Here is a 24,536-nt window from a genome sequence, read left to right as displayed (position 1 = left end):
ACTGTTTTTGTGTTCACCTTCAGGAAAGTGGCCTCCTGGAAACTGGTGTTTCTATGGTGATGGAGACAGCATGTTTCTATTGTATGGATGAGACATCTGTGAGAGCAGTGTGAGCTCACCCTAGGTGAGTGGGGCTATGGATTTTCCTTTCTCCTCTTCAGTGACACACAAGTGATTTTATAGGCATGAAAGAGGACCCAATGAAAATGCAGTCTCTCTCTCTAAATAAAAGGTACCTTTTGTCCCAGTCTTATTCCACAGGGAATAGGCTTCAACACCACAGCCAGCCCAAGGTAATTCCCAACAGTGTCGTCCCCACCAGCTGGGGAGCCATGAAGCCTTTCTGTCACGACTACTGAGGAAAGTTACCATCTCCTGCTAATCCTGAAGGCTCTGAGCACAATTACATTTCTAATCAGAGGGTTTTCATGAGAATATAAACGAAAGAAACATCTTCATTTGTACCAGCATTCCAGAAGTACAAATTTAAACTTCCCTTTGAGTTTTCAGGCCTTCTACACACTAGAAATGGCAACCCACTCCAGCGTTGTTGCCTGGAGACTCTCAGGGATGGCGGAGCCTGGTGGGCTGCCGTCTATGGGGTCGCACAGAGTCGGACACGACTGAAGCGACTTAGCAGCAGCACACACTAGATGCACCCTAACTCACTAGTGTCTGCTCACATGTGGCAGCCCATCGCCTCCACTGCAGACCCTGTTTTGCCAGTGACCACGCCCAGAGGAGCCTGGTGAACTACAGCTCATGGGGTCACAAAAGAGTCAGACATGACGTAGCAACTAAACAACAATTCCCAAGATGGCGTCAGTTTCTTAACCAGCTTGTCACTCTGTCAGCTGCTGCTGAACTTGGTGTGTGGCCAGCAATAAAAACAAAACACCCAGAGCTGCACACCCACCTCCCTCCCAATTACCATATAGCAACCCTTCATTATGTGTGCCAGTGTTTCAGAAAGTAGTTTCTACATTGACATTTCAGGCAATTCTAGACTAGTCTAGCCCAGAAGCGTCTGAACAACAATCATGTCTGAAATCCCATTGAGATTCTCATCTCAGATGGCCAAAGCCAGGTAGGTGTGTTAAAGTTTCATTTTGCCAAGAAGACAAATGATAACAGAGAACCCTGCAATCCCACCTCTCGTGCAGGAAAACAACTCTTACCAACTCTGCATCTCTGCATCTCTGTGTCCAGGTTGTATGCATCTGTGAATACATGAGCATGTGCCCATTCAAAAAACTATACTGAGTTCCTTGTCAAAATGAGGGATTGTTTTTAAACATCAGCTTTCTGTAACTACAAGAATAACACCTAGCTTTTTAAAGGACTGTAATGTCCTCAAAACCTATCTCAAAATCTTTTCAAAACTTCTTGGTTTCAGTAAGATTATTGAGCCCTTCAGCTAATTCAAAATATCACAAAGTGAGTTGTTTCAGTCGTTAGCAAGGAAACAGTCTGATGGAGGCAAGAGAATACTGCCTTCTAAATAACTGGTAAATACACAGCTGTCCTAAGATGTTCTAGAGCTTTGGTTCTGAGAGGAGAGGAGTAGCTTTTCTTTTATTGTTTCCAGTGTGGTCAACCATAACATTATTTCTGTTGTGCTATTTTTTAAACCACCAAGATTCTTATTAAAACATCTCCAAGATTCTTACACAAAAGAAAGAATCTCATCTTTACTGAGTCAGTTAATGTTAAAATGCAAGATGGCAGGAGAATCTGTAAGGCAGAGGGGAGCTGGCATAGGAGGTAATAGGACCCAGAGTATAGTCGGAACAGAAGGACTTGCTCAAAGGCCCACGACACATTGAGACGGACACAGAAAGAGTCTGAGACTGGGACGCATCAGAATTGGAGAGGCATGAGTCTCCCACAGGGTCAAGTGCAAGGTGCATTTGCCCCACCTCCCCACCCTTTCATAGCTTTGGAAGTTGGAAGGCTTGGATCTCTTTCACCGCCAACCTGGCCCTGACCAGCACAAGGTAGCCAAGTTCCCCAGGGGATTCACAAGCTGCCAGCCAATATCTCAATGAACACAAGATTATGTGCACTCTCAATTTCTAGACACAATTTTGTTCTCTCCAGAAGGTATTTCCTTAATTCTCCAGCAGTGCCTTTATTGAGTGAGAGTTCCTGGCAAGTTTCCTGCAGCTTTGGGGTAGCAATTTGGAAGGTAGAGCAATTGGATATTGTCCTTTTAAAATATCATTCAATTAGGTCTTTTGTAATACATACAACGTAAAGAGATAGCCTTACAGATCCTAAAGAAATTGCTAGTGCATTTCATCAAAGGCACAATAATGGAAACATCGATTCTCTCCTCACCACACACATCTCCCTTTGATGCTGCAGTTACCTTAATACAAGCACTTTTCATTTTCTTTGGAAGAAGCCCGCGCCTCAATGTATGCATGTCAGAGAAGGCTGCAGTCCGAAACGAGACATTTGTATATCAATCTCGGCTACCCTTGCATCTTCATTTCCTGCTCCAGAGCATCCCTCTCCTTGACTCTAAACCAATATATTACCCCCAAATAAAGAAAAACTCTGCTGTAACCTGAATGCCTCAATGATGTTTCATGGCATCTCTACAAATGTCGCCAGGGGCATCATCAGCCTTCTCAGACCATTTATTTAAAAGAGTAGCAGGGCACCAGTTAGAAACTTTATGGGCCTAAAGAACATTCAGCCACTTCACACAAAAGATGTCAACAAGAAAGAGAACTTCAGGAAGAATGCATCCAGAAATGTTCAGTGTGGTTAGGAAAATCCATCAGTGCCCACTGCCACATCTGCAAATATTTTCACCAGGTGAAAAAGCAACCACTGAGTCAGAAACTATCTTGAATGTATTATATCTGTAAGGGTACTACACGAGCAATGCTGTAGATGTTCTCAGTGCTCTGGAGCTAAAGAAAAGGAATATTTCTATATTGCATTTGGTTTATCAACCTCTTGGCATGAGATGTCTGCTGCCTAGCTTGTCTAACCTAGCTTGTCTCTGCATAAATAAAAACATGGTTTAAGAGTTCTGAGTTTCATCTAAATAAATTATCATACAGCCATTTAATAACACCTAAATGATTTATTTTTTTCAACATATATTCAACATTCCTGGCTATACTAAGCATTTAAACAGAGACTATCTGACATTTGGCTAAGTCTTTCATACAATATCCACCTGATGCCATGAAAGAAACGTATTTGCAATGGTTTTTGCTCTGCAAATGTCATGTGGGTGTCCTTAGGGGATTGCATTTAGCACCTGATGCCCACCTTGAGACTCTATTAATGAGAGATATAAAGGTTATGTTGAAATTATTGTTTAAAGGTGCTGACACCTCATACACACTCACGTTTACAAACTACAGATTCAAACATATAGTGAGGAGCAACTGTTTCAGGACTTGAGAGAACAGAGACAAGAAGCTATTTCAACAACATTATTCTGTAGACAACTCCATGTAAGACAGTACTCATAAGCATCCATCCCCTTTCACTGATTGATTCCACAACATTGTGACATAATAGTTCGTCATCACACACTGTACTAAGGTTCTGGAAAAAGCAGGAAATACAAAGAACAATCTAAATTCTCTTCTCATAAATATAAATTGATCAACTATAAAGGGCTCATTACCATAGTAATGTACCCATCCACTAATTCATTTGCTTAACAAATATTTGTGCTGTGCTTAGTAGCTCAGTTGTGTCTGATTCTTTGCGATCCCATGGACTGTAGCTCTCCAGGCTCCTCTGTCCATGGGGGATTCTCCAGGCAGGAATACTGGAGTGGGTTGCCATGCCCTCCTCCAAGGCTCTTCCCAACCCAGGGATCGAACCCAGGTCTCCCGCATGGCAGGCTGATTCTTTACTGTCTGAGCCCCCATGGAAGTCCAAACTTTATAACAAATATTTACTGATCATTATTAAATGGCAGGCACTGTCCTAGAGACTGGTGCTAGAACAGTGAGTGAAAGTAGGCACAACCCTGCTGTCCTGGAACTCGCAATCTAGGGAGAAATGCAAATGATGCCAAGTGCACGTCAATCCACAGGAAAATCTCAACCATGACAGGTACTCTGAAGGGAAGTGTGCAGAGCCTTGTAAGAAAGAACATCGAGGGGGATTTAACTTTGTCAGGGAGCTTAGGGATGATGTCCTGTGGAAGTGATGTCTCAGACCTGACAGTGAAGAGGTTTACTGTATGGAAGATCCCAGGCCCAGGAAAGGCAGCAAGGGAGACAGCTGTGGGGAGGGACTGAAGATGGTCATTGAAGTACTAACAGTGAGTTAGAAGAGAGAAGGAGGGACCAGACCAAGCGGGTGCTATTTATTGCAGCCTACTGAGGACTTTGGACTAATCTGTGAGCAAAGAGAAGATGCAGAAGGAATTTAAGCAAAGGCATGAAATCTAAAGATTTACATTTGGGAAATATATAGTTCAAGTTATAAGATGAACATATACTGTAAGAGCTATCGGGGGTACCTCCTAGGTTTCTGACTTTTGCAACTGAATGAATATAATTAGGGAATACTGGAAGAGAACCAGCTTAGATGTGGGAAGATCAAGAGTTCATCTTTGGAATATGTTGAATTGAAACGCTTCTGAGACATACAGTAGACAAAGCCAAGTACACAGCTGGATATATGTATGGATCTGAAGCTCAAAGGGGAGGACTCACGGGGTACTCTATCTTGAATGTACTTTTAGAAAACAATGAAATGGACATGTTTGAGGCTTTCCTCCTTTTGCTAAACTGAGAACAATGATACATTATTCCAGTTCAAGGCAGCATGGTGTGACAGGATATGCCTAGACTTGAAGTCTGACAAAAAGCTTCCAAGTTCTGGCTCCTCTAGCTACCAGGTGAGTGGTTTTGAACAAGTACCTTGGCTTTTCTGCACCTTTGCTTACTTCAGTCTCCATAAAATTATTTTGAATACACATTTCCCATTTATAGCACAGGGTTTGTTTTAAAGGTTAAATGAGTAAAATCACACAAAAAGCCATCTTAAACCTGTGAAATGACAAATGGCATTGTCATTAATGAAATAGACCCACCTGCATATTTTGATATTAAAGACTAAAAAGGAAAGTTAGATGCTGCAGACACAATCAATGTAGTTGGAACAAAGCAATGCCATTGAATACCCTCGTATATGTGGACTGAGTAAATAGGCAAGTGCTTTTCACGGGGTGGTACCTGGGTGACAGGATGTGAATGAAAACAGAATTTGTTCACCTTTTGATCCAAACTATAGGCCAGTACCCAGTCCTCTTGCTTGGGGTGAAAGAGCAGACTCTGGATGTAGAAGGTGAGCCGGTATTTCTGATAGGTCGCCCCTTCATCTGAGCTGATCAATATGCTGCTCTCTATCTCAGGATCACTAAGAAGCATGATCTAAAGAAAGGAAAGGGAAGAAAATATAGACAGAGTCACTAGCAGAGAATAAACACAAGAAATTAAAGCATAAATATAAAGTCATTTCTACTTATATATCACAGCACAGAAAAGGGCATCTGGGTCTCTAGATGAAATACTGGTATTTTTTTTTTTTTTCCTGATTCAGTCCTTTATTGGTGAATTGAGCTAAAATACTGTGCAAGGTTAGGTCTGCATACAAATGAGGCTTCATTTTTCTGATGTCCATCTTCTAAATACTTTTATTTTTGATATTTATACTTGTACATATTGGAAGTTTATGCTTATGGTCCTCTGTCCCTTGACCTCGGGACCGTCACACCTCTGTCTTTTCGTCTTCCTTCTGTCAATTCTCCACATCACTCTCCATCACTCTCTTGCTTTTAAGTCGTGAAAAAGATCCCACTGTTTTGTTCCTTCTGAACAGTTTTAGAGATTTAATTGATTTAGGTGGCTTCATGATCCCCTTGCTCTAGTTGTTTTCCAAAGTACATATCCCTGAAGGCCATTTTGGAGAAATACTGATGCTCAAGAAAGTCTACCCTTCCCAAGCCGAACACACAGAGTGGTGTAGTGAACAGACATCTGATACAGCAAGTCCAGGTCTCAACACTTCTCTGCATACTGTCACCTTGGAACATTCCTTAACTTCTAGAGGTTTCCTCAATATTATTATTGGTTATTATTATTATTATTGGTTTCCTCAATAATAACTGAGTCTGATGATACCAGAACTGGCTTTGAATGCTTGGCATAATGCATATTCTTGACAAGTGATAGCTATGGTTACTATCAACCTCTCAGGAGCCAAAAGTCTTCTCATAGGACCTCAGTGGCATTCGTCTCACTAAATGTGTGAGTGACTTTTCAGTATTTAAATCCGATAGACACTCAGACCTATCTTTCCCTTAGTTAAACTCTTGGCAGTCTTTGTGGTCACTGACAATTCCATCCTTCTGGAAGCATTTTATTCCAGGGGCTTCTGTAACACCATACTCATCTTGGTTTTCCTTTCTACCTCTTTTGATTACTTAACTTTCTCTGATTATCCTTATAGTATAGCCATTCCTCAACCCTCAGTTTTGACCTTCTCTTTTCACTAGATACATTGTTCCTCAGTGACCTCTTCCACTCTCATTTTTATTTATTCTTTCGTTACCACTTTTCTGGCGACAATCCATAAATTAAAAGTTAATCTAAGGTCCTCTCAGTTTCAGACTTGAACACTAAGTGTTCTGGCACTTTCTTCAGTTTGAATATCCCACAAGACCTAAAACTCAGCATGTCCCAGGATACCTCATCCAAGCCCCAGTCCCCACCCATAGTGTTTCCTAGTTCCGTGAGTGTTTCCACCAGCCACCCATGTGAAGCTAAATGCCCGAGGTTCATCCCTAACTCTGCTTTCTCATTCACCTCCTATAATTAACTAGTCTCTAAGCTCTGCATGTTTTACTTACTAATTAACTCTAAAATCAGATCCATTCTCTCCCTGCCCATTGTGGTTCTGTTAGTCCAAAATGTGACCATTTCTGTACTGGATTCCTGTAAGATACCCCTAGTCCATCTCACAGATTCAACCAGTATTCCTCCAATTCACTTTGTATACTGTGGCCAGAATAATCTAAAACCATTCAATGACTTCTCTTTGATTTTCCTATATCCTAAAATTCTTAAAATGGGTTGACATAATCCGCCCTTGTGTTTGTGTTTCGCTCCATCATTAGCACTGGAGAAGGAAATGGCGACCCACTCCAGTGTTCTTGCCTGGAGAACCCCAGGGACAGAGGAGCCTGGTGGGCTTCTGTCTCTGGGGTCGCACAGAGTCGGACACGACTGACGCGACTTAGCAGCAGCAGCAGTCATCATTAGCACAGCTCTTTTGATCTTTATCATCTAGCTCAACCCAACTTCCTTGAGTTCCTGTTTGTTAAGTGACTTAATGAGCAAATGAGTTTATTTCCTCTTGTAATTTGTCCTGTCTTGGGCTGTACTGCCACTAGTTGTTAGGGTTACAGCTACACACAGTATGTACCGTGGGGTCCAAAGTACCAAGTAAAGTCAAAGAAACATTTCCATATGCTTCTAAAATGAAACTCTTGAAGAGTAGAGTTTAAAAAATTTACCAATAGTATATATCAGTATTATAAAGTAAGCTTTACACAAATTCAATGCCTTTAACTGCTAAGATTCATAGTCATTTTCCTTTTTCACTCCTTTATAACTTCCAAGACAAGCTTACTTTCTTTTTCTCAAATAGTTGCTTTCGCTTCACTGAAATAAGTTATTACTAGTTACCAGCAAATTTTTGAAAAATAGGTGCAGTATAGGCAGTCTAGCTTCTTTTTTTTTTTTTTTTTTAATTCATGTGTGAATAATCTAGGACAAAAGCTCTTAGACCCGTAGACAGAATAACCGTCTCCTCCCTTGGCACTGTGAAGGGTAAGGACTACTGGGAAAAGCACCCCTGCTGACCTTGAAAAAAACCTCAGAGGATGCATCCATGCTCCTTGAAGACTGCGAGGACAAATATACTGGGAAAGAATGAGGCTTTCATAACTACTCTCCCTCACTTCTCACCAAGTACTGATGGGCTACATAACAGGCAATGAAATCATTTCTCCCCTGGTGCAGAGAAATTAAACTGCTTCTTTTATGCAGGTATAAAGAAGTTTCATGCCCATGATTTTAATTAGAAGATAAGACCAACATCATAAATGAACTTTATTTTATATGCCATGAGTAACAATAAGGGTTACCATCAAATATCTAGTGCAATGTACTCTCTTTTTCTAGCCCTGTTTCTTCCTGTGCACACACTCCACTCTTGCATATACAAAGCACATTAATCTCCACACAACACAAACGTTACATGCATGTGTACACACATATGCTTATGTACACACCTCTGTGGCACATTTATGCACACATACGTACAGAAAAGCAATTGTATATAAGGTGTATTGACATCGTCAGTTGGTTTTAGGGGACCCTTTTTGGCAAGAGTACATTTTTATTACAATCTTTCTCTGAAATCCTTTTATATACTTTGATATCACTGGCAGTGTCTATATTCAATCTAGTGTCTGAGAAGAATGGAAGGAGGGATGTAGAAACCTATATGTTTTAGATTTCTGACCTATGCTGGGTACTTTGCAGGATATTTTATTGAAGCCTCAGACAAATTATGTGATGTATCATTATTTGTGTTTTACACGTAAGGAAACAGGCTCAGAGGAGGAAAGTAACTTGCCTATTACCCTCTCTAACAGACTCAAATGTCACCACCTCGAGTCACATACACACATACTAATGCTAATGCTTTGCTACGCCTTGAAAAGCACTTTGTCATCTTTACCAAGGGACAAGGGGAAGTCAAAGAAGCAGCTTTTTATTCTTTTTTTAAGCATCTTTAAGAAATTGGCCCAGTGGTAAAGAATCCGCCTGCAACGAAAAAGACGTGGGTTCAATTCTTGGGTCAGGAAGATACCCTGAAGAAGGGAATGGCAACCTATTCCAGTATTCTTGCCTGGGAAATCCCATGGACAGAGAAACCTGGTGGGCTACAGTCCATGGGGTCACAAAAGAGTTGGACATGTCTTCGTAACTAAACAACAACAAGAAATCTACACACAAAAAAAGCAGTTTCAAAAAACCCCCTTTCCTCCTCTGACTCATTCAACTTTGGTCAAGAGGACATGAAGAATTAAATGAATAGGAATCCAAAGGGACGATAGAATGTTAATGCTTGAAAAAGAAAAAAAAAGAAAAAGAGAGGGAACCGTAATATTAACATAAATGGAATCAGAAAGCAAAGCCTCAGTAGAAGTTAAACCTCAAAGTAAAATATGTATATTTTGTATCATCACTCCAAATCTTTGTTGTGACGAGACAAAGAATTGAGGAACATACACTCACATGACAGTATGACTCCACATAACAACTTCTATACCTACATATATAATGAAAATCACTCCACGTCCACCCAAATTGTTATTGGGAAACAGGGATTTCAAAGGTAAAGAAAGGCCTACAAGGACAAAGCAGGTAAACTAAGTCAGCAAAGCAGCTAAAGCAAGACAAGAAGCAGTAAGTACTTTGTCAACATAGAGAGTGCACACATTTCCTTAAAATGTTTAAAATAAGACTGTTACCAAAAACATTTATACTCACATTAAATATCGTCTGTGGACTAAATTTGTGATATAGGCATGTGACTCTTGGCATAGTTATGAGAGTTTCATCCTACAAAGAAATTTACAACCCTTGCCTTTGAATCCATAATTGTAGGTATATATGTAGAAAGCCTATGGCAATACAGGTTCAGACATCTGTGAATTCTGTATTTATGTGATTTTGATAGCATGAGCAGGAAAGAGTTCCCACTGGAGATTTTTTTGTTTTGTTTTATTTGGCTTTTGCTTCAGTTTGACTTTGATTCTTTATCCAGCTTGTCCTGATACAAGATATGCATGCATTGGGCATATACATATGCTGGAAGAGAAGGGGGCCTTTCAAACATGAACAGAGTTATCAATGCTATAGGCTCTGGGGCAGCTGTCCTGGGCTCACATCTCCAGTCTGCTACTTTATGTGTAAACGTGAGGATTTTACCCAGTTTTTCCAATCAGTTACCTCATCTAAGAAAAATACTGATAATAATCATGTTTAACTCACCATGCTATTGAAAGGATTAAACGAAATAATGATTAAAGAGCTTAGCATAGGCCACAACTGCTAAATAAACTGGAATGTTTATCTATAAATTACCCAGAATAAGAACATAACTAAAGGCAGAAGTAATGCCAAACAGGTTGGAGATTTAGGTATTATTTGCCTCTGTCACGATTCCCCTTGTTCCAGAATTTTGTTGATAAAAACCTAAGGGATGAATGGTGGGGGTATAGGTATAGGGGAAATGCTGCTCAATGAGCATAAAGTTTTAGGCCTGCAAGATAACCAAGTTCTAGAGATCTGCTGAACGGCATTGTACCTGGAGTTAACAATACTGCAATGTACAATTGGAAGAGTTTGATAAGAGTATAAATCTCACATTGTGCATTATCACAATTTTTTTAAAAAATGTGAAAGGATGGGGGAAAACAAAACTACATTTTACACTTATTTTACGTGCATTTTGCATTCTTGGCAACATTTTAAGAAAAGCACACTCTATTAGCAAATATAAAACACCACCAAAATGGACACCATCAGTAAGTAATTGTCAACTCATTAAATACAATTGCACTTGGAATAACCACTCTCATCTCTTCAGTGGGAGGCTCTGGCCTGTGAAGAAACTAAACATACCTTAGGGGTAAGAACATAAATGAACATTCCTTAGGAGTAAGAACCTCATACAACCTATCTCTTTGAATTGGATTATTCCCTGTACATGGGTTGTACCTCAGATTAGAGATTAACAAGTTTTACAGTTTATCAATATACGTATGGTCCTTTTATCTTTTAGTAGGAAATTCCTGGTAAAGTTGAATAATGGTGGCCCTAATTTTAATGCTGAGTTGCAAATTACAAGGGACACAGGTGGAAGTCATGAATCAGGCAGAGATTTTGCTTCACTAACTTAGATTTTCAAAAGCCTATAAAGCTTGTTTGTGTCTAAATCAATCAAAATCAGTACTGGAAATGATAAAATTCTCCCCAGAAATCTTTCTAGAATGCCTACCTTCCTGCTGCTGGGTAAGTCTTAAAGCACCCAAGTTATAAAATTAATGAATATGTTACTTTGTTCCATTGCCATACTCTGCTTCTCCCGTGTATGGTCTACAAAATGGGATGAAAGCTATAGGTTTCTCAGCCTCTCACTCTGCCAGAGTTTCCAGAAATGCAAAGGAAACAAATTGTAGTTCAATGCTTTGAAAACAGTCTCTGAATAGGAGTAAGCAGACTTCCTCTGAATAGAAAAAGAGAAATGCTATAATTTACTGTATAATTGAGTCCTAATGGGAGACTCTTAAGAGCTCAGTAAGAAATAACAATAATATCAATATAAGCTCACAAAGAGTATAAGAGACATTCTTTAGGCTGACCTCTAAACCTACTGACATAATCAATATGTTGTTGAATATTGGTTTACACACAAATAGAGCCTGTTACAGATAAGGCTTTTAATCACAACATAACAATATACTATCAGTATTCACCCCCACCACCATCTACCTATTTACCTCTCTCACATTTCCTCTTATAGCAGAGGTTATAGCTGGCAGGAAAAGGGGTTGCTCCCAGGGGATATCCAACAATGCATGGAAACATTTTTTTGTATTGAATCAAATTAACATACAATATTATATTAGTTTCAAGTGTAGAACATGGTGATTTATATTTTTATACATTCTGAAATTGCTTCAGTAAGACCAGATACCAACCTGTTACCATACAAAGTTATTAGAATATTAATGACAACGTTCCTTACGTGTACTTCACTTCCTCCATAACTTATTATTTTATAGCTGGAACTTTGTACCTCTGATCCCCTTCACTTATTTCATCCATTCCCCATCCCTGGAGACATTTTAATTGTTACAACTGCAGGGTAGGGAAGAGAGTAACTGGCATTTAGTGGGTAGAGGCCAGGTATGCTGCTAAATAATTACAATGCACAGGACAACGCTGGACAACCAGTAATTATCTAGGCCCAAATGTCAATAGTGCTGCTATTGAGAAGACTTGTTACCATATTTGTGCATTTATAAGTGTATGTATATATATATATACATACACACATATGCACACATATACTATATATATATCCTATTTAGGGGAAAATATGTAAACTACATATACATTCTTCAGATAGAACATCAATGCATATTTATGCTTATGTGCATGTCCCTTTCACTCATTACCATTTACACATGCCATTCTCTTTACCAAGATTAGACTCCCCACCTTTTCAGCCCTACCCATTATATTAAGTATCTTTCTACTTATCCTTCAGAAATTAACTCAAGCGTCACCAGTAAAGCAACAATCATCGAGGCCAATCAGGAAAAAATATATAAAAATAACAAAATCAACAACAATAAAAAATAACTCAACTAAAAAATGAGCAAAGGACTTCAGTAAACATTTTCCCCAAAAAAAATACAAAATATATTTTTGATGGGGATTTAAGGAAATTGGAATCCTTGTGCATTGCTGATGGGAATTTAAAATAGTGTAATTGCTCTGGAAAACAGTATCATAGTTCCTCATAAAATAAAAAGTGGAATTACATATGATCCAGGCTTTTCCCTTCTGGATATATAGCCTAAAGAACTGAAGGCAAGATCTTGGAGAGATATTTATACACCCATGTTCATATTATTATTATTAACCACAGCCAAAATGTGGAAGCAACCCGTGTCTACTGATGGAAGAATAACCAAAATGTAGTATATACCTATATCAGAATATTATTCAGTCTTAAATAGGAAGGGGATTCTGACACATGCTACAATGTGGATTACACGTAAAGACATTATGTTAAATGGAATAAACCAGTCATAAAAAGACAAATACTATATGATTTCCACTAGAGTAATTATACTAGTCAAATTCATAAAGAGAGAAAGTTTAAAAATTACAGCCAGGAGCTGGGGGGAAACAGAAAATTAGGAGTTGTTTAATGGGCATAGTCTTACAGATAGAAAGCGTTCTGGAGACTGACTGCACAACAATGTAAATTGCTTAACAATTCTGAAATGCACATTTTAAAGTAGGTATATTAAACTATGTGGTATGTGTATTTTACCACAATTTAAAACACAAAATTAGATATGAAATGAGATGAAACACTAATCGGACATAAACACTATTCATTCAACCATTACTTACAGAGTTTTTACCTTATGCCAGGCTCTACTATAAAGTCCAGGATAAGAGCAGTAATCAAACCAAATGAAAACTCTGCCCTCAGAAAGCTTGCATCCAAGTGAGGGAAGAACAGAAAATAAGTAAATAAATAAGTAAAATATATAGCTTATCAGATGGTAATGAGTACTTTAGAGTAAAATAAATCAGGAAAGGAGACAGGAAGTGCTGAAGTCGGTGGGGGTGGGGGGTGGGGGAATCTGAAATGTGAAGAGCAGGTTCAGGAAAAGCTTCACTGAGAAGGTGACATTTCAGAAAGGATACAGGAGTCCAGAGAGCTGGAACAGAACAAAGGCAGCAGAGTGCTGAATGTGGGGGGCAGTAAGTGATACGAGCACCCTGGCTTTACCCCAGTGATACAGAAAGCATTGGTGGGCTTCCAGCTAGGCACTGGAGCCTATGGCTTGTATTTTGATCCTTTCACCATGGCTGAATAGAGCACTGTGAGAGGTAGGGAACAGCAAGGGAAGAATCAGAGAGACCAGTAGGAGGCCACTGAATCCAAGCGGGAGAGACTGTCGACACAGGGCCAGCTCAGTAACTGAGATGTGGTCCATCTGTGGGTATAAAGGAAAAGCCAACAGATGAGCTGTAGGGAGTAAGAGAAGCTGGAGAGTGCATTAGGAAGCTTCATACCCGTATGTTCATCTCTGTGTTGCTTATCATGATCAAAAATCCGAAATAACTCAAATGATCAGGCAGATTTTTGGTCTGAACAAGTGGGAAAACAGAACTGACCTTTATGAGACAGGAAAGCTCATGGGAGGAGTAAATTGCAGGCTGTAGAAATAAGGAGTATGATTTTGAAAAGGCTAGGTTTCAGATGCTTAATAGCCATCCAAAGGGGCTGAGGAGTAGACACTAGATATACAAGGCTGGTGGGCTGCAGTCCATGGGGTCGCTAAGAGTCAGGCACGACTGAGCGACTTCACCTTTACTTTTCACTTTAATGCATTGGAGAAGGAAACCCACTCCAGTATTCTTGCCTGGAGAATCCCAGGGACGGAGGAGCCTAGTGGGCTGCCGTCTATGGGGTCGCACAGAGTCGGACACGACTGAAGCAACTTAGCAGCAGCATCAGCATACAAGTCTTATTTTCAGGAGATGGAGCTGGCCTGCAGATAAGAATTTAGGAGACATCAGTGTTTGAACAGCATTTAAAAATATGAATCTGGACATCAGGGAGACATGATAAAGATACAAAAGAGCCTGAGAACTGGGTTCTAGCATGCTGCGGAAGAGTCAAAGAGATAAGGAGAGGCCAGAAATGGAGTGCGTGAAAGAGGAGAACCCAGAGAGTGTTGTGCTCTCAAAACCTTGAAACCAAGGGAAGAAAGTATATCTGAAAAGACAGTTGTTCAACTGTGTCAAATGTAGCTGACAGTTCAGTAGAATGAAATCTGGAGAACTGACCACTGAATCTAGCAATGCGGGGGGCGCTGGTGAACATGGCAAAGGCAGAGAGCGAAGCGGGCAGTCAGTGTTGATGCGAGTATAAACTGGCGTGACTGTTCCGAAAAGCAATGTGGCAACAGGGAACAGGACTCATAAATATTCATAATTTTGACCCTATAATTTCTCTTCTAGGACTCTGTCCAAGGAAACCATCAGGGACCCAATAAAAGGCTTATGCACCTGCGTGTCCATCTCAGTGTTATTTATAACAATAAAGCATTGGAAACAACTCAAATATCTGATAGAATAATTAAAGTAGGCTAAATCCATTCAATGGAATATTATGCAGCTATTAAGTATGAATTCAAATAGCTTTATGAAATGTGAAAAATAATCATATGTGGAACCAGTACAGAGGTGAAAAGATATGAGGCATAATCTCAAATTTGTTAAAAATGGTTTTCTATCTCATGCCCATATATATATGCACAAAAGAACTGGAAGGAAAAACTCACTGCATGTTTAACAGTAGCTATTCCTGTGTAGCATGATCATGAGTAATTTTTTTCTTTACACTTTCCTATTTTTTCTAATATTCTGCAATTACCTTTATAATGACAAAATGTTTCTTTCTATGCTCCCCCCCCCATACACAGATATTCATACACACACACACTCACATATTCACTCTTTCCCACTAGCCCTTTCAAGAATCCCAACAGAGTTATGCTACCCATTGTCTGCCCTTGGAAAACCTGAGAACCTGGACAAATATGTCTGCACAGCGTGACCTCTGTTCTGAGAGCAGAACAGGCCTGGGTGACGGTCAGGTAGAGAGGGTACCTCACTGTTGAAGCAACAAGAGCATCTCGCCGCTCCGAGAGTGGATCTCCTCACTGGAGCAGGAATCCCTGGTGTCTGACCCCACCCATGCTCTAAACCATCCACCCGCTTTGCACTGCATGATGGCTCCCCCCGGCCCCCAGCACAGCTCTGATCCTGACCATGGCATTTCTTCACCATAAGAAATTCCAGTCCCCTCAACAGGTCATGAACATCAAGCCTGGCACCTCAGACATCGTATAAGTGGGTTCCTGTGCTGTTCTCAAGCTTGATCTCTACAACATAGCCATAAATCCTACCCAAGAATTCTCTAAAAGTTTTTTTTTTTTCCCCAATCACTATGCCCACTCCTCTAACATTCCTGTCTTTGCTAATGTTCTTCTCTGACCTAGAAAGCCCAGCATCTTCCCTCGTCCATACTTTCCTTCCAGGCCCATTTTAACTCTCTCCCTTCCATGAAGTTTCTCCAATGCTTCAGCAGAACGGTCTCTACTTTCCACCAACTCCACTGGAAAATTCATTGTCACAGTGAACTATGGCTTCATGTTTAAAATATGTGAAAAGTTATAAACATATTCATATATTTTGACTTAGTTAAATTTTGTTTCACTTGTATTCATAGCACTGTGCCATCTGGATGTTAAGTTCCTGAAAGAGAATGTCACTGATATCACATGCCCTGGTCCTTCTGGGGTTCAAGGAAGCACATACTCAATAAATACCTGACGTGTGGTGAGTGAAGGTCACTCAAGGGTTTCAAAGTTTGCTTGACCAAATGTTTACTACATCGGATTTGTGGTTCACCAGTGCCCTGGCCAGAGAAGCCAGCTTCATCTCAGTAAGAGCAGTCAGCAAATCTTTACGGAGAGCACTGTCCACGGGCAGCCCACCCCGCCCCAGCCCCACCTGTGGCAATGATTTCTCGGGGCAGTGGTGTGTCACTCTGGTTCGTCTTGTCAAAGCCTAATGCAGATCAGTACATAGATGGATGACCATGTTAGTCAATAAACTGATGGCCATGTTATTTTTCTGCAAGATGTTTAATTCCAATATTTTTAAGAAGGCAATTCTATCCCTGGAAGAGAAGGAAAAAGAAGTTTCATGATTAAAAAAAAAAACAAACCTGAAATCTGTAAGACTGGGTTGGAAGTCATTTTCATTCCTTTTGTCAAACTGCTTTAGTGTTTTGTTATGGTTTGATTTGAGGGTCTTTGGTTTGCTTGTTTGGTCTTTCTTCATCTTAGGAACACTAAAGAAAGATGCAAAACCAGACATGCATACCTGAGATCAGAGGGAGGGTGCTGAGATACAAGTTAGAAGGCAAAGGATTTGGTACAATGTTTACATAGCCATCAATCATAACCAGGTGTAGTGGGAAAGATCTTGAGAAATATCAAGCTAGCTGAATTAAGATCATCCACATTAGTTATTGTTTCAAGCCTCCAACTTGCTACTGTGCACATCTGGGACCACAGTGGAGCCCCAGAGTTAAGAATCACTGTTCAAAATCCTAAAATCAGAAAGGCAATGACTATATGAAGAGAAAGAAAAAATGCTCACCAGCCTGCATATTATCTACCATCTACCACAAAACAAACCTAATGTATAAGCTATCTTGTTGAAGCCATGGGTGACAAAGATTCTGAAACACTCTAATGCACAAGGGATGGTAAATGGAAATTAATTGCATAGTACTCATTATGACTAATTTTAAAATTGCAGATTGTCATTGATACAGTATTTATCTAGCATGGTAGCTTTCGTATTTCATTCTGGGAACACTATAAAAAATATGGAAACCTGCTAAACTGTTTTTCCCAATAGATCTTGAATTCTTTATATGATGAGCCTTCAAAACCTAGGCAGTTTTCAGGGACTTAATCCTACTGGGATTAGCAGTTTGGGAATAATTATTCTTGTTAAAAGAGGCAAGACAAGTATTAGCTTATGCCAAGGAAAACAATTAGGGGAATAAATAGGCTTGGAAATGTCCTATGTCCTGATTTAGTTGGAAGAGACAATGCTATGGAGAGCTTCATTAGCATCAGGAACAAATCACTCCATTCCAAGAGCACCTCCTTTTTTAAATTAATTTATTTATTTTAATTGGAGGCTAATTACTTTACCTAACAAGAATGAGAAGCACATGAACACGAGTTAGAACTCAACTCCTCATCCCCATCACCATTTATGCTTCTGAGGGACAGGATGGGCTCCCAAACAGCTAAATGCTGGATGTGATCAACAGGGAGCAAGGTGACTTTCTGAAGAGCAGCCCTTGGGCCAATGGACCATCTGAAAGCCAGTCTGTCCCAACTAGTGGAGCCTCACTGTCCCTCAGCAGTGCAGGAACCATCCTAAGAAAGGCAACGGTGGCACTGAGTCCAGTCTCTCAGACCAGAGACACTGAGCTTCCAGAGAGAGTGAAAATGAAAAAGAACCAGGCTCTGCAAGGAGCTGGAGGCCCTTGATCTGTGATTTCCACCTCTAGCTCAAGACATCTGCTCTGCCTTCCTTCACCTTCAAGTGGAGTTAGTATCAAGGCCTTTGAGTGGCATCACATCTTATATTTTGCCAAGTCCTTCCATAGCTGTTTTCTCCTCAGTCTGCTCCCTGAGGAAGGCAGGGCTGGTATCGTTACCCACTGTATTAGTTTCTTGTGGCTGGAAACAAATTACTACAAGCTTAATGGCTTAAAATGACATAATTTTATTACCTAACAGTACGTCAAGGCTGTATATTGTCACCCTGCTTATTTAACTTATATGCAGAGTACATCATGAGAAACGCTGGACTGGAAGAAACACAAGCTGGAATCAAGATTGCTGGGAGAAATATCAATTACCTCAGATATGCAGATGACACCACCCTTATGGCAGAAAGTGAAGAGGAACTAAAAAGCCTCTTGATTCATCGCAGCACTGTTTATAATAGCCAGGACATGGAAACAACCTAGATGTCCATCAGCAGATGAATGGATAAGAAAGCTGTGGTACATATACACAATGGAGTATTACTCAGCCGTAAAAAAAGAATTCATTTGAATCAGTTCTGATGAGATGGATGAAACTGGAGCCGATTATACAGAGTGAAGTAAGCCAGAAAGAAAAACACCAATACAGTATACTAAGACATATATATGGAATTTAGGAAGATGGCAATGACGACCCTGTATGCAAGACAGGGAAAGAGACACAGATGTGTATAACGGACCTTTGGACTCAGAGGGAGAGGGAGAGGGTGGGATGATTTGGGAGAATGACATTCTAACATGTATACTATCATGTAAGAATTGAATCGCCAGTCTATGTCTGACGCAGGATGCAGCATGCTTGGGGCTGGTGCATGGGCATGACCCAGAGAGATGTTATGGGGAGGGAGGTGGAAGGGGGGTTCATGTTTGGGAACGCATGTAAGAATTAAAGATATTAAAATTTAAAAAATAAAAAACTAAAATTAAAAAAAAAAAAGAAAAGAAAGTGAAAGAGAAGAGTGAAAAAGGTGGCTTAAAGCTCAACATTCAGAAAATGAAGATCATGGCCTCTGGTCCCATCACTTCATGGGAAATAGATGGGGAAACAGTAGAAACAGTGTCAGACTTTATTTTTTTGGGCTCCAAAATCACTGCAGATAGTGACTGCAGCCATGAAGTTAAAAGACGCTTACTCCTTGGAAGAATAGTTATGACCAACCTAGATAGCATATTCAAAAGCAAAGACATTACTTTGCCAACTAAGGTCCGTCTAGTCAAGGCTATGGTTTTTCCTGTGGTCATGTATGGATGTGAGAGTTGGACTGTGAAGAAGGCTAAGTGCCAAAGAATTGATGCTTTTGAACTGTGGTGTTGGAGAAGACTCTTGAGGGTCCCTTGGACTGCAAGGAGATCCAACCAGTCCATTCTGAAGGAGATCAACCATGGGATTTCTTTGGAAGGAATGACGCTAAAGCTGAAGCTCCAGTACTTTGTCCACCTCATGCGAAGAGTTGACTCATTGGAAAAGACTCTGATGCAGGGAGAGATTGGGGGCAGGAGGAGAAGGGGACGACCCAGGATGAGATGGCTGGATGGCATCACGGACTCAATGGATGCGAGTCTGAGTGAACTCTGAGAGATGGTGATGGACAGGGAGGCCTGGCGTGCTGCGATTCATGGGGTCGCAAAGAGTCGGACACGACTGAGCAACTGAACTGAACTGCACTGAACAGTCCTGGATGTCAGATGCCCAAAATGGGTCTCACTGGGCCAAAGCCAAGGTGTCAGCAGGTCTGCCTTCTCTCCTGGAGGCTTAGGATGAGACTCTTTTCCCTTGTTTTGTCCAGCTTTTACAGGCTACTCCCAACCCTGGTCTCAAAGCCCCCTTCCATCTGCAAAGTCAGCAATGACCAGTCCAGTCTTTCTCACATCACAACACTCTGACTCCTTCCCTCTTACAAACTATCAACTAAAAAGAGCACAACCTAAAAGCTGGGAATTCTGTTTTATTCAGTGAAATTGCTGAGGACTTAAGCCTGGGAGGCATTCTCTCAGATAGCTCTGAGGGATGGCTGTGAAGAGGCAAGCCAGGAGCCAGGATGCAAAGGAGTTTATGCAGCAAAATCAGGTAGTTAGAACACCAAAAGACTGCTGTTAATTAAAGAAAACTCAAACATCTCACCTTAATGAATTCAGCACTATTCTATATATGAGAAGATGCAATAGTCTGGGCTCATTGAAATCATTCCTTTGAGATGAACCCTACCTTTCCAGGACCAGTATCCTGTTTTTTCTCCTGCCTGAATCTTTTCAGGGTACACAGCCAGGGTTGACAGCAGCAGCTTGATGGTCATAACCGCATTTACTTACTGAGATGGCAGGGACAGTCTTTGTCCACACCACTTTTAAGGACCATTCCAGAGTGCTCCCCTGGCAACTGAGCCAGGCAGTTTCTCTCTGTGACCATCACCATCCTAAGCCAGGCAGTTTCCAGACAAGAAGGGGAAATAAAGCCACAGTAACAGCGAAAAATTTTAAGGCCAGCAGATGAACAACCTTAATTCCACCTACAATTTGAGTCCCCCCTTATCATGTAACCTAACATATAAACAGTCCAGGGATTAGGATTTTTCCAGGCGGCCAACCACATTCCTTTCTAGGGGCAAGGAAACTAGGAGCCTCTGATGAGCAACTTGCCCAAGGTCACATCTGGTCACCGAGTGTAAAAACGGGGCTCAAACTCAGAACCTGATTTCCCAAGTTGAGAGCTCTGTCCTTGCTGTTCTGGAAAGTGAAAGGACACAGCAAGGGAACAGAGTGAGTGCAAACACAGGAGCAGAAAGGAATCAGAGCTGGAGAGACTCCTTAGGTCTTTGTCCACCATCCGCCTCCCAACCCTGCCCCGCTTTGGTTTCCACCCCTTTAGTTGCAAATTTGACCCCCTTCTTCCCAAACAAAAGAGCCCTTGGCAGAATGTATTTTTCTTTTCCTTTTGGGTTTTCAGGGAGTTGGGTTGTTTGGTGGGGCTTCCTCTCTTTCCCAACATGAAGCAGGAAGGGAGGGGACTAAGAGGCAGCAATTTTGCCAGGCAGGTATTCTCTGTAATGATCCATCACGCTGCGCTGGGCAGTCCCCAGACAGGCAGGGGAGAGAGAGCCACAATAACCAGTAATAAACAGAGAAGAGGGTCTTCCAGGGAGCAGCATAGTGAGGAGACCCAGCTGCTGCAGTCGGGGAGAGGGGGTCAAGGCAAGAAAGGAAAAACTGAAGTGGAGAGATGGAGATGTCCAAAGGTTGTCATTTTATATTTTGCCCCAGTGACTGCTACTCTGTGTATGCGTGTGCACGTACGTGAGCTTGTGTGTGTTTTCTCTCCCCATAGCTCCAAGGAAGGAGGCACCACACACACCCTCACAAATTCTAAGTTGTGAAGGATGAAGCAGCACATTTGTCAAAAGGTCCACCTGCCACCTCAGATTCCAAAGCTTGCAAAGGATCCACCCCTATGGTGATTTAGATTAATCGCTTCTCATTAAGAGCCAATAAACAAACTGCACCAAGAGTGCTCCTCTCAGCCACAGCCCACTGTCGTGGTGTCTAATTGCCAAGCGAGAGCAGAGGCCGACCGGAGAGTTGTCAAATGTAATTTATAGGTTTTTAAGATCTAATCATTTTCTATAACATTAGATTAAATGACAGTTTGTATTAAAGAGGAAATTACATTTCGGCTCACTTTCTTCACTTTCCCCCAGCTTTTCTAGCTATGGTTTTCAAAGAGCTCTAATTCCACAGCACAGGACCAGAAAATGCCCTTGACAGTGTACTTCAAAAGCATCAGTCCAACGGCTTTCCTGCACCCAGAAGTCTGTCCGGAGAAAGGGGACCAGAGATAAATGGGAATATTCTCTTAAGTGAAGCCCCTGCATTTAGGACCCCCATAAAGTCAGCCTCCCTCAACTTCACCAGAGCTGTGCTGTCTTACCCTGTGACCACCCTCAGCACTGAGGCAAGGAAAAACTTGTATAAATAATATACCTACATTCCACTCCCAGGTATATATCCAAACAAATTCAAACCAGATACTCAAATACATGTACATTCCTGCTCACAGCAGCACTATGCACAGAATGTAGCTAAACCATGTGGAAACAGTCCAAACATTCATCAACAGATGAATGGATAAGCACATTCTGGTACATATACAGGGACCATTCAGTTCCGTTCAGTTCAGTCGCTCAGTCGTGTCCGACTCTTTGGGACCCCATGAACTGCAGCATGCCAGGCCCCTCTGTCCATCACCAACTCCCGGAGTTCACTCAAACTCACGTCCATCGAGTGGAAGAAGTCCTGATAACCTGTCACAATATGGATGAAACTCAAGGACATTATGCTAGTGAAAGAAGCTGGTCAAAAAAGGTCACATATTGTATGATACCATTGGTATGAAATATTCACAAAAGGCCAGTCCCTAAAGATAGGCAAGTTGGTGGTTTCCAAGGACTGGCTAGGGAGGAACAGGTAGGGACAATTTAATAGTTACAGGGTTTGGGGGACGGTGATGAAATGTGTTGGACAAGATAGAGGTGGTGGTTGTACAGTACGGTGAAGGTATTCAATGTCACTGAAGTGTTCATTTTTAAATGGTTAATTTTATGTTATGTGAATTTCACCTCAATAAAAATACAATAAACGAGCTACAGCCAGCACTGGTTGTCTCCAGTCTCCCCTGGGCAGGCCAAGAAAAACTAGGATGACAATATTAAACCAAAGTTACTAGTAAGCACAAAACAGACTCCACCTGGCTTGTAAAGTAAGTAGTCTCCTAACAAACCCCTCTCCTTGATGAAAAATAATAATAATATAGTTGGTCTAAACAGCTCCCACAGCCCACTGCCATGAGGAAAGCCTGAACAGCTCTATTAACCCTGAAGCCCACTACTGGCTTGTGAGTCTCAGCACTGGTCTATTTTCTTCCCACAATGTCCAACTGCAGCTCTGGCTGAAGAACCCACATGAAGAACTCATGTGTCCTGCTAAGGTAAGGAACAGTTCCAGGCTGACGACCACTCCCAGGAACAAATCCATTCTAATCGTCTCAAGCCTCCTCTTCCTATTTCTTGAAATTAACACTACCAACAGATTTAATTAACAAGCAGAGGCTCCTTCATGCCTAAATACCATGCTTGAATGCTCTCATTTTAGAGGATGGTGTACAGGTGCTTGCTTTATATAGCTTTATGAAGCATGTGTTATAAAACCACCTCACCCAATATGGCTTTTCTATACCATGGCAGTCCATTCATTTCAATCCCATAAAATCCTAGCAATATTTAAGTGTTAAAGGTGACTTTCACTATGATATTTATTATTGGATAATGAAAAATGGGACAGATAGCCTTCAAACCGCCAGGCAATGGAATGAACCACGTCTCTTCTAAGCTTTTAATAACAGGACTACCATATTTCCTGGAAATGACACAAATTCCCAGAGTCCCCCTTGAGATTCTCATTTGGCAGCATGAATTTTCTTAACAGTTCTTTTTATTTTTACTTTAGTGGAGACCAAATCTCATATCAGTCAGAGGAAAATCAGTTAGTTGAATATTTGGATCTGCTTTCTCCATCAGACTGGACATTTTTAGCATAGCCCTGCCCTTCCCATTTGGCCAAGAATTCCCTATGACTCATGTCTCCCCTTGCTGTAGATACCCCCATAGAACTCAACAGAGAGAAGTGTCAGAACACAGCGGGAATTAACTTTTGTCACTGTTCCCATCTCTGGACCCTCCTGAATCCTATGTCCTGTTGCTATTATATGAGTTAGCCTGCTTATGGTCTTCTATAACTCTGTATGTTTGTGTCTTTAGCAGAGAATAGTGACACCTGACTTACCTGTCTATCCCTGGCATTCAGCATAGTATCTAGTATGTTGCAGATGCGAATAGCTATACCTGAGTAAAATAATAATTAACTAACTCTGAGAAAACTATTAGGGATATGATCATCAATCACAACTATATCAACACATAGTTGAGAGCACATGAAAGATACAGCAATCTTCTTAAAATCCCACAGTTGTCAATGATATAATTGTTAGCCAACGGTGGCACCATGGAAAAGACTATCTGAATCCTCTAAAACCTCTGTTAAACACTACATCTTCCTACATCCTACCACAGATATCCCAAATTGGGATTTCGGACTCAGGAAGCAGACCCCTGAACTGACCTTATGACAAACACTGAGATTATTCTAATGCATACACGGGTCAGCATCTCCCCTTTAGAGTGTCTGCAGCAAGAACATCAATTTTCCTCCAGTTTCTCACAGAACAGAAGTAAACTGCTAGTGTCTGATAGCCCTGTATTAAGGGGGTGGCCATGGAAAGTCTGAAGGACTCACACAGATTAAAATGGAGCATGAAATGCTGAGGCATCCTTTGCACAATGGGTTAGAGTTTCTGGACTCAATGGGAAACCAAGGGCTGCAGATGAGAAGGAGGTGGTCCAGGG

General features: G+C 41.1%; 1 protein-coding gene across 1 annotated transcript in view; it reads right to left on the bottom strand.

The window, feature by feature from the left end:
• Nucleotides 1-24,536, bottom strand: part of SORCS3 (sortilin related VPS10 domain containing receptor 3) — a 650,432-nt gene that overhangs the window by 305,460 nt on the left and 320,436 nt on the right. The window contains exon 4 of the mRNA XM_069567050.1: nt 5,262-5,420. Within this exon, the coding sequence (XP_069423151.1) occupies nt 5,262-5,420 (159 nt within the window). The remainder of the gene's footprint in view (nt 1-5,261; nt 5,421-24,536) is intronic.

The sequence above is a fragment of the Ovis canadensis genome, chromosome 22 (assembly GCF_042477335.2).
Source record: "Ovis canadensis isolate MfBH-ARS-UI-01 breed Bighorn chromosome 22, ARS-UI_OviCan_v2, whole genome shotgun sequence".
NCBI classification, from domain to species: domain Eukaryota; kingdom Metazoa; phylum Chordata; class Mammalia; order Artiodactyla; family Bovidae; genus Ovis; species Ovis canadensis.
The sequence above is the reverse complement of the archived record's forward strand: the minus strand, read 5'-3'. Positions and strand labels throughout refer to the sequence as shown.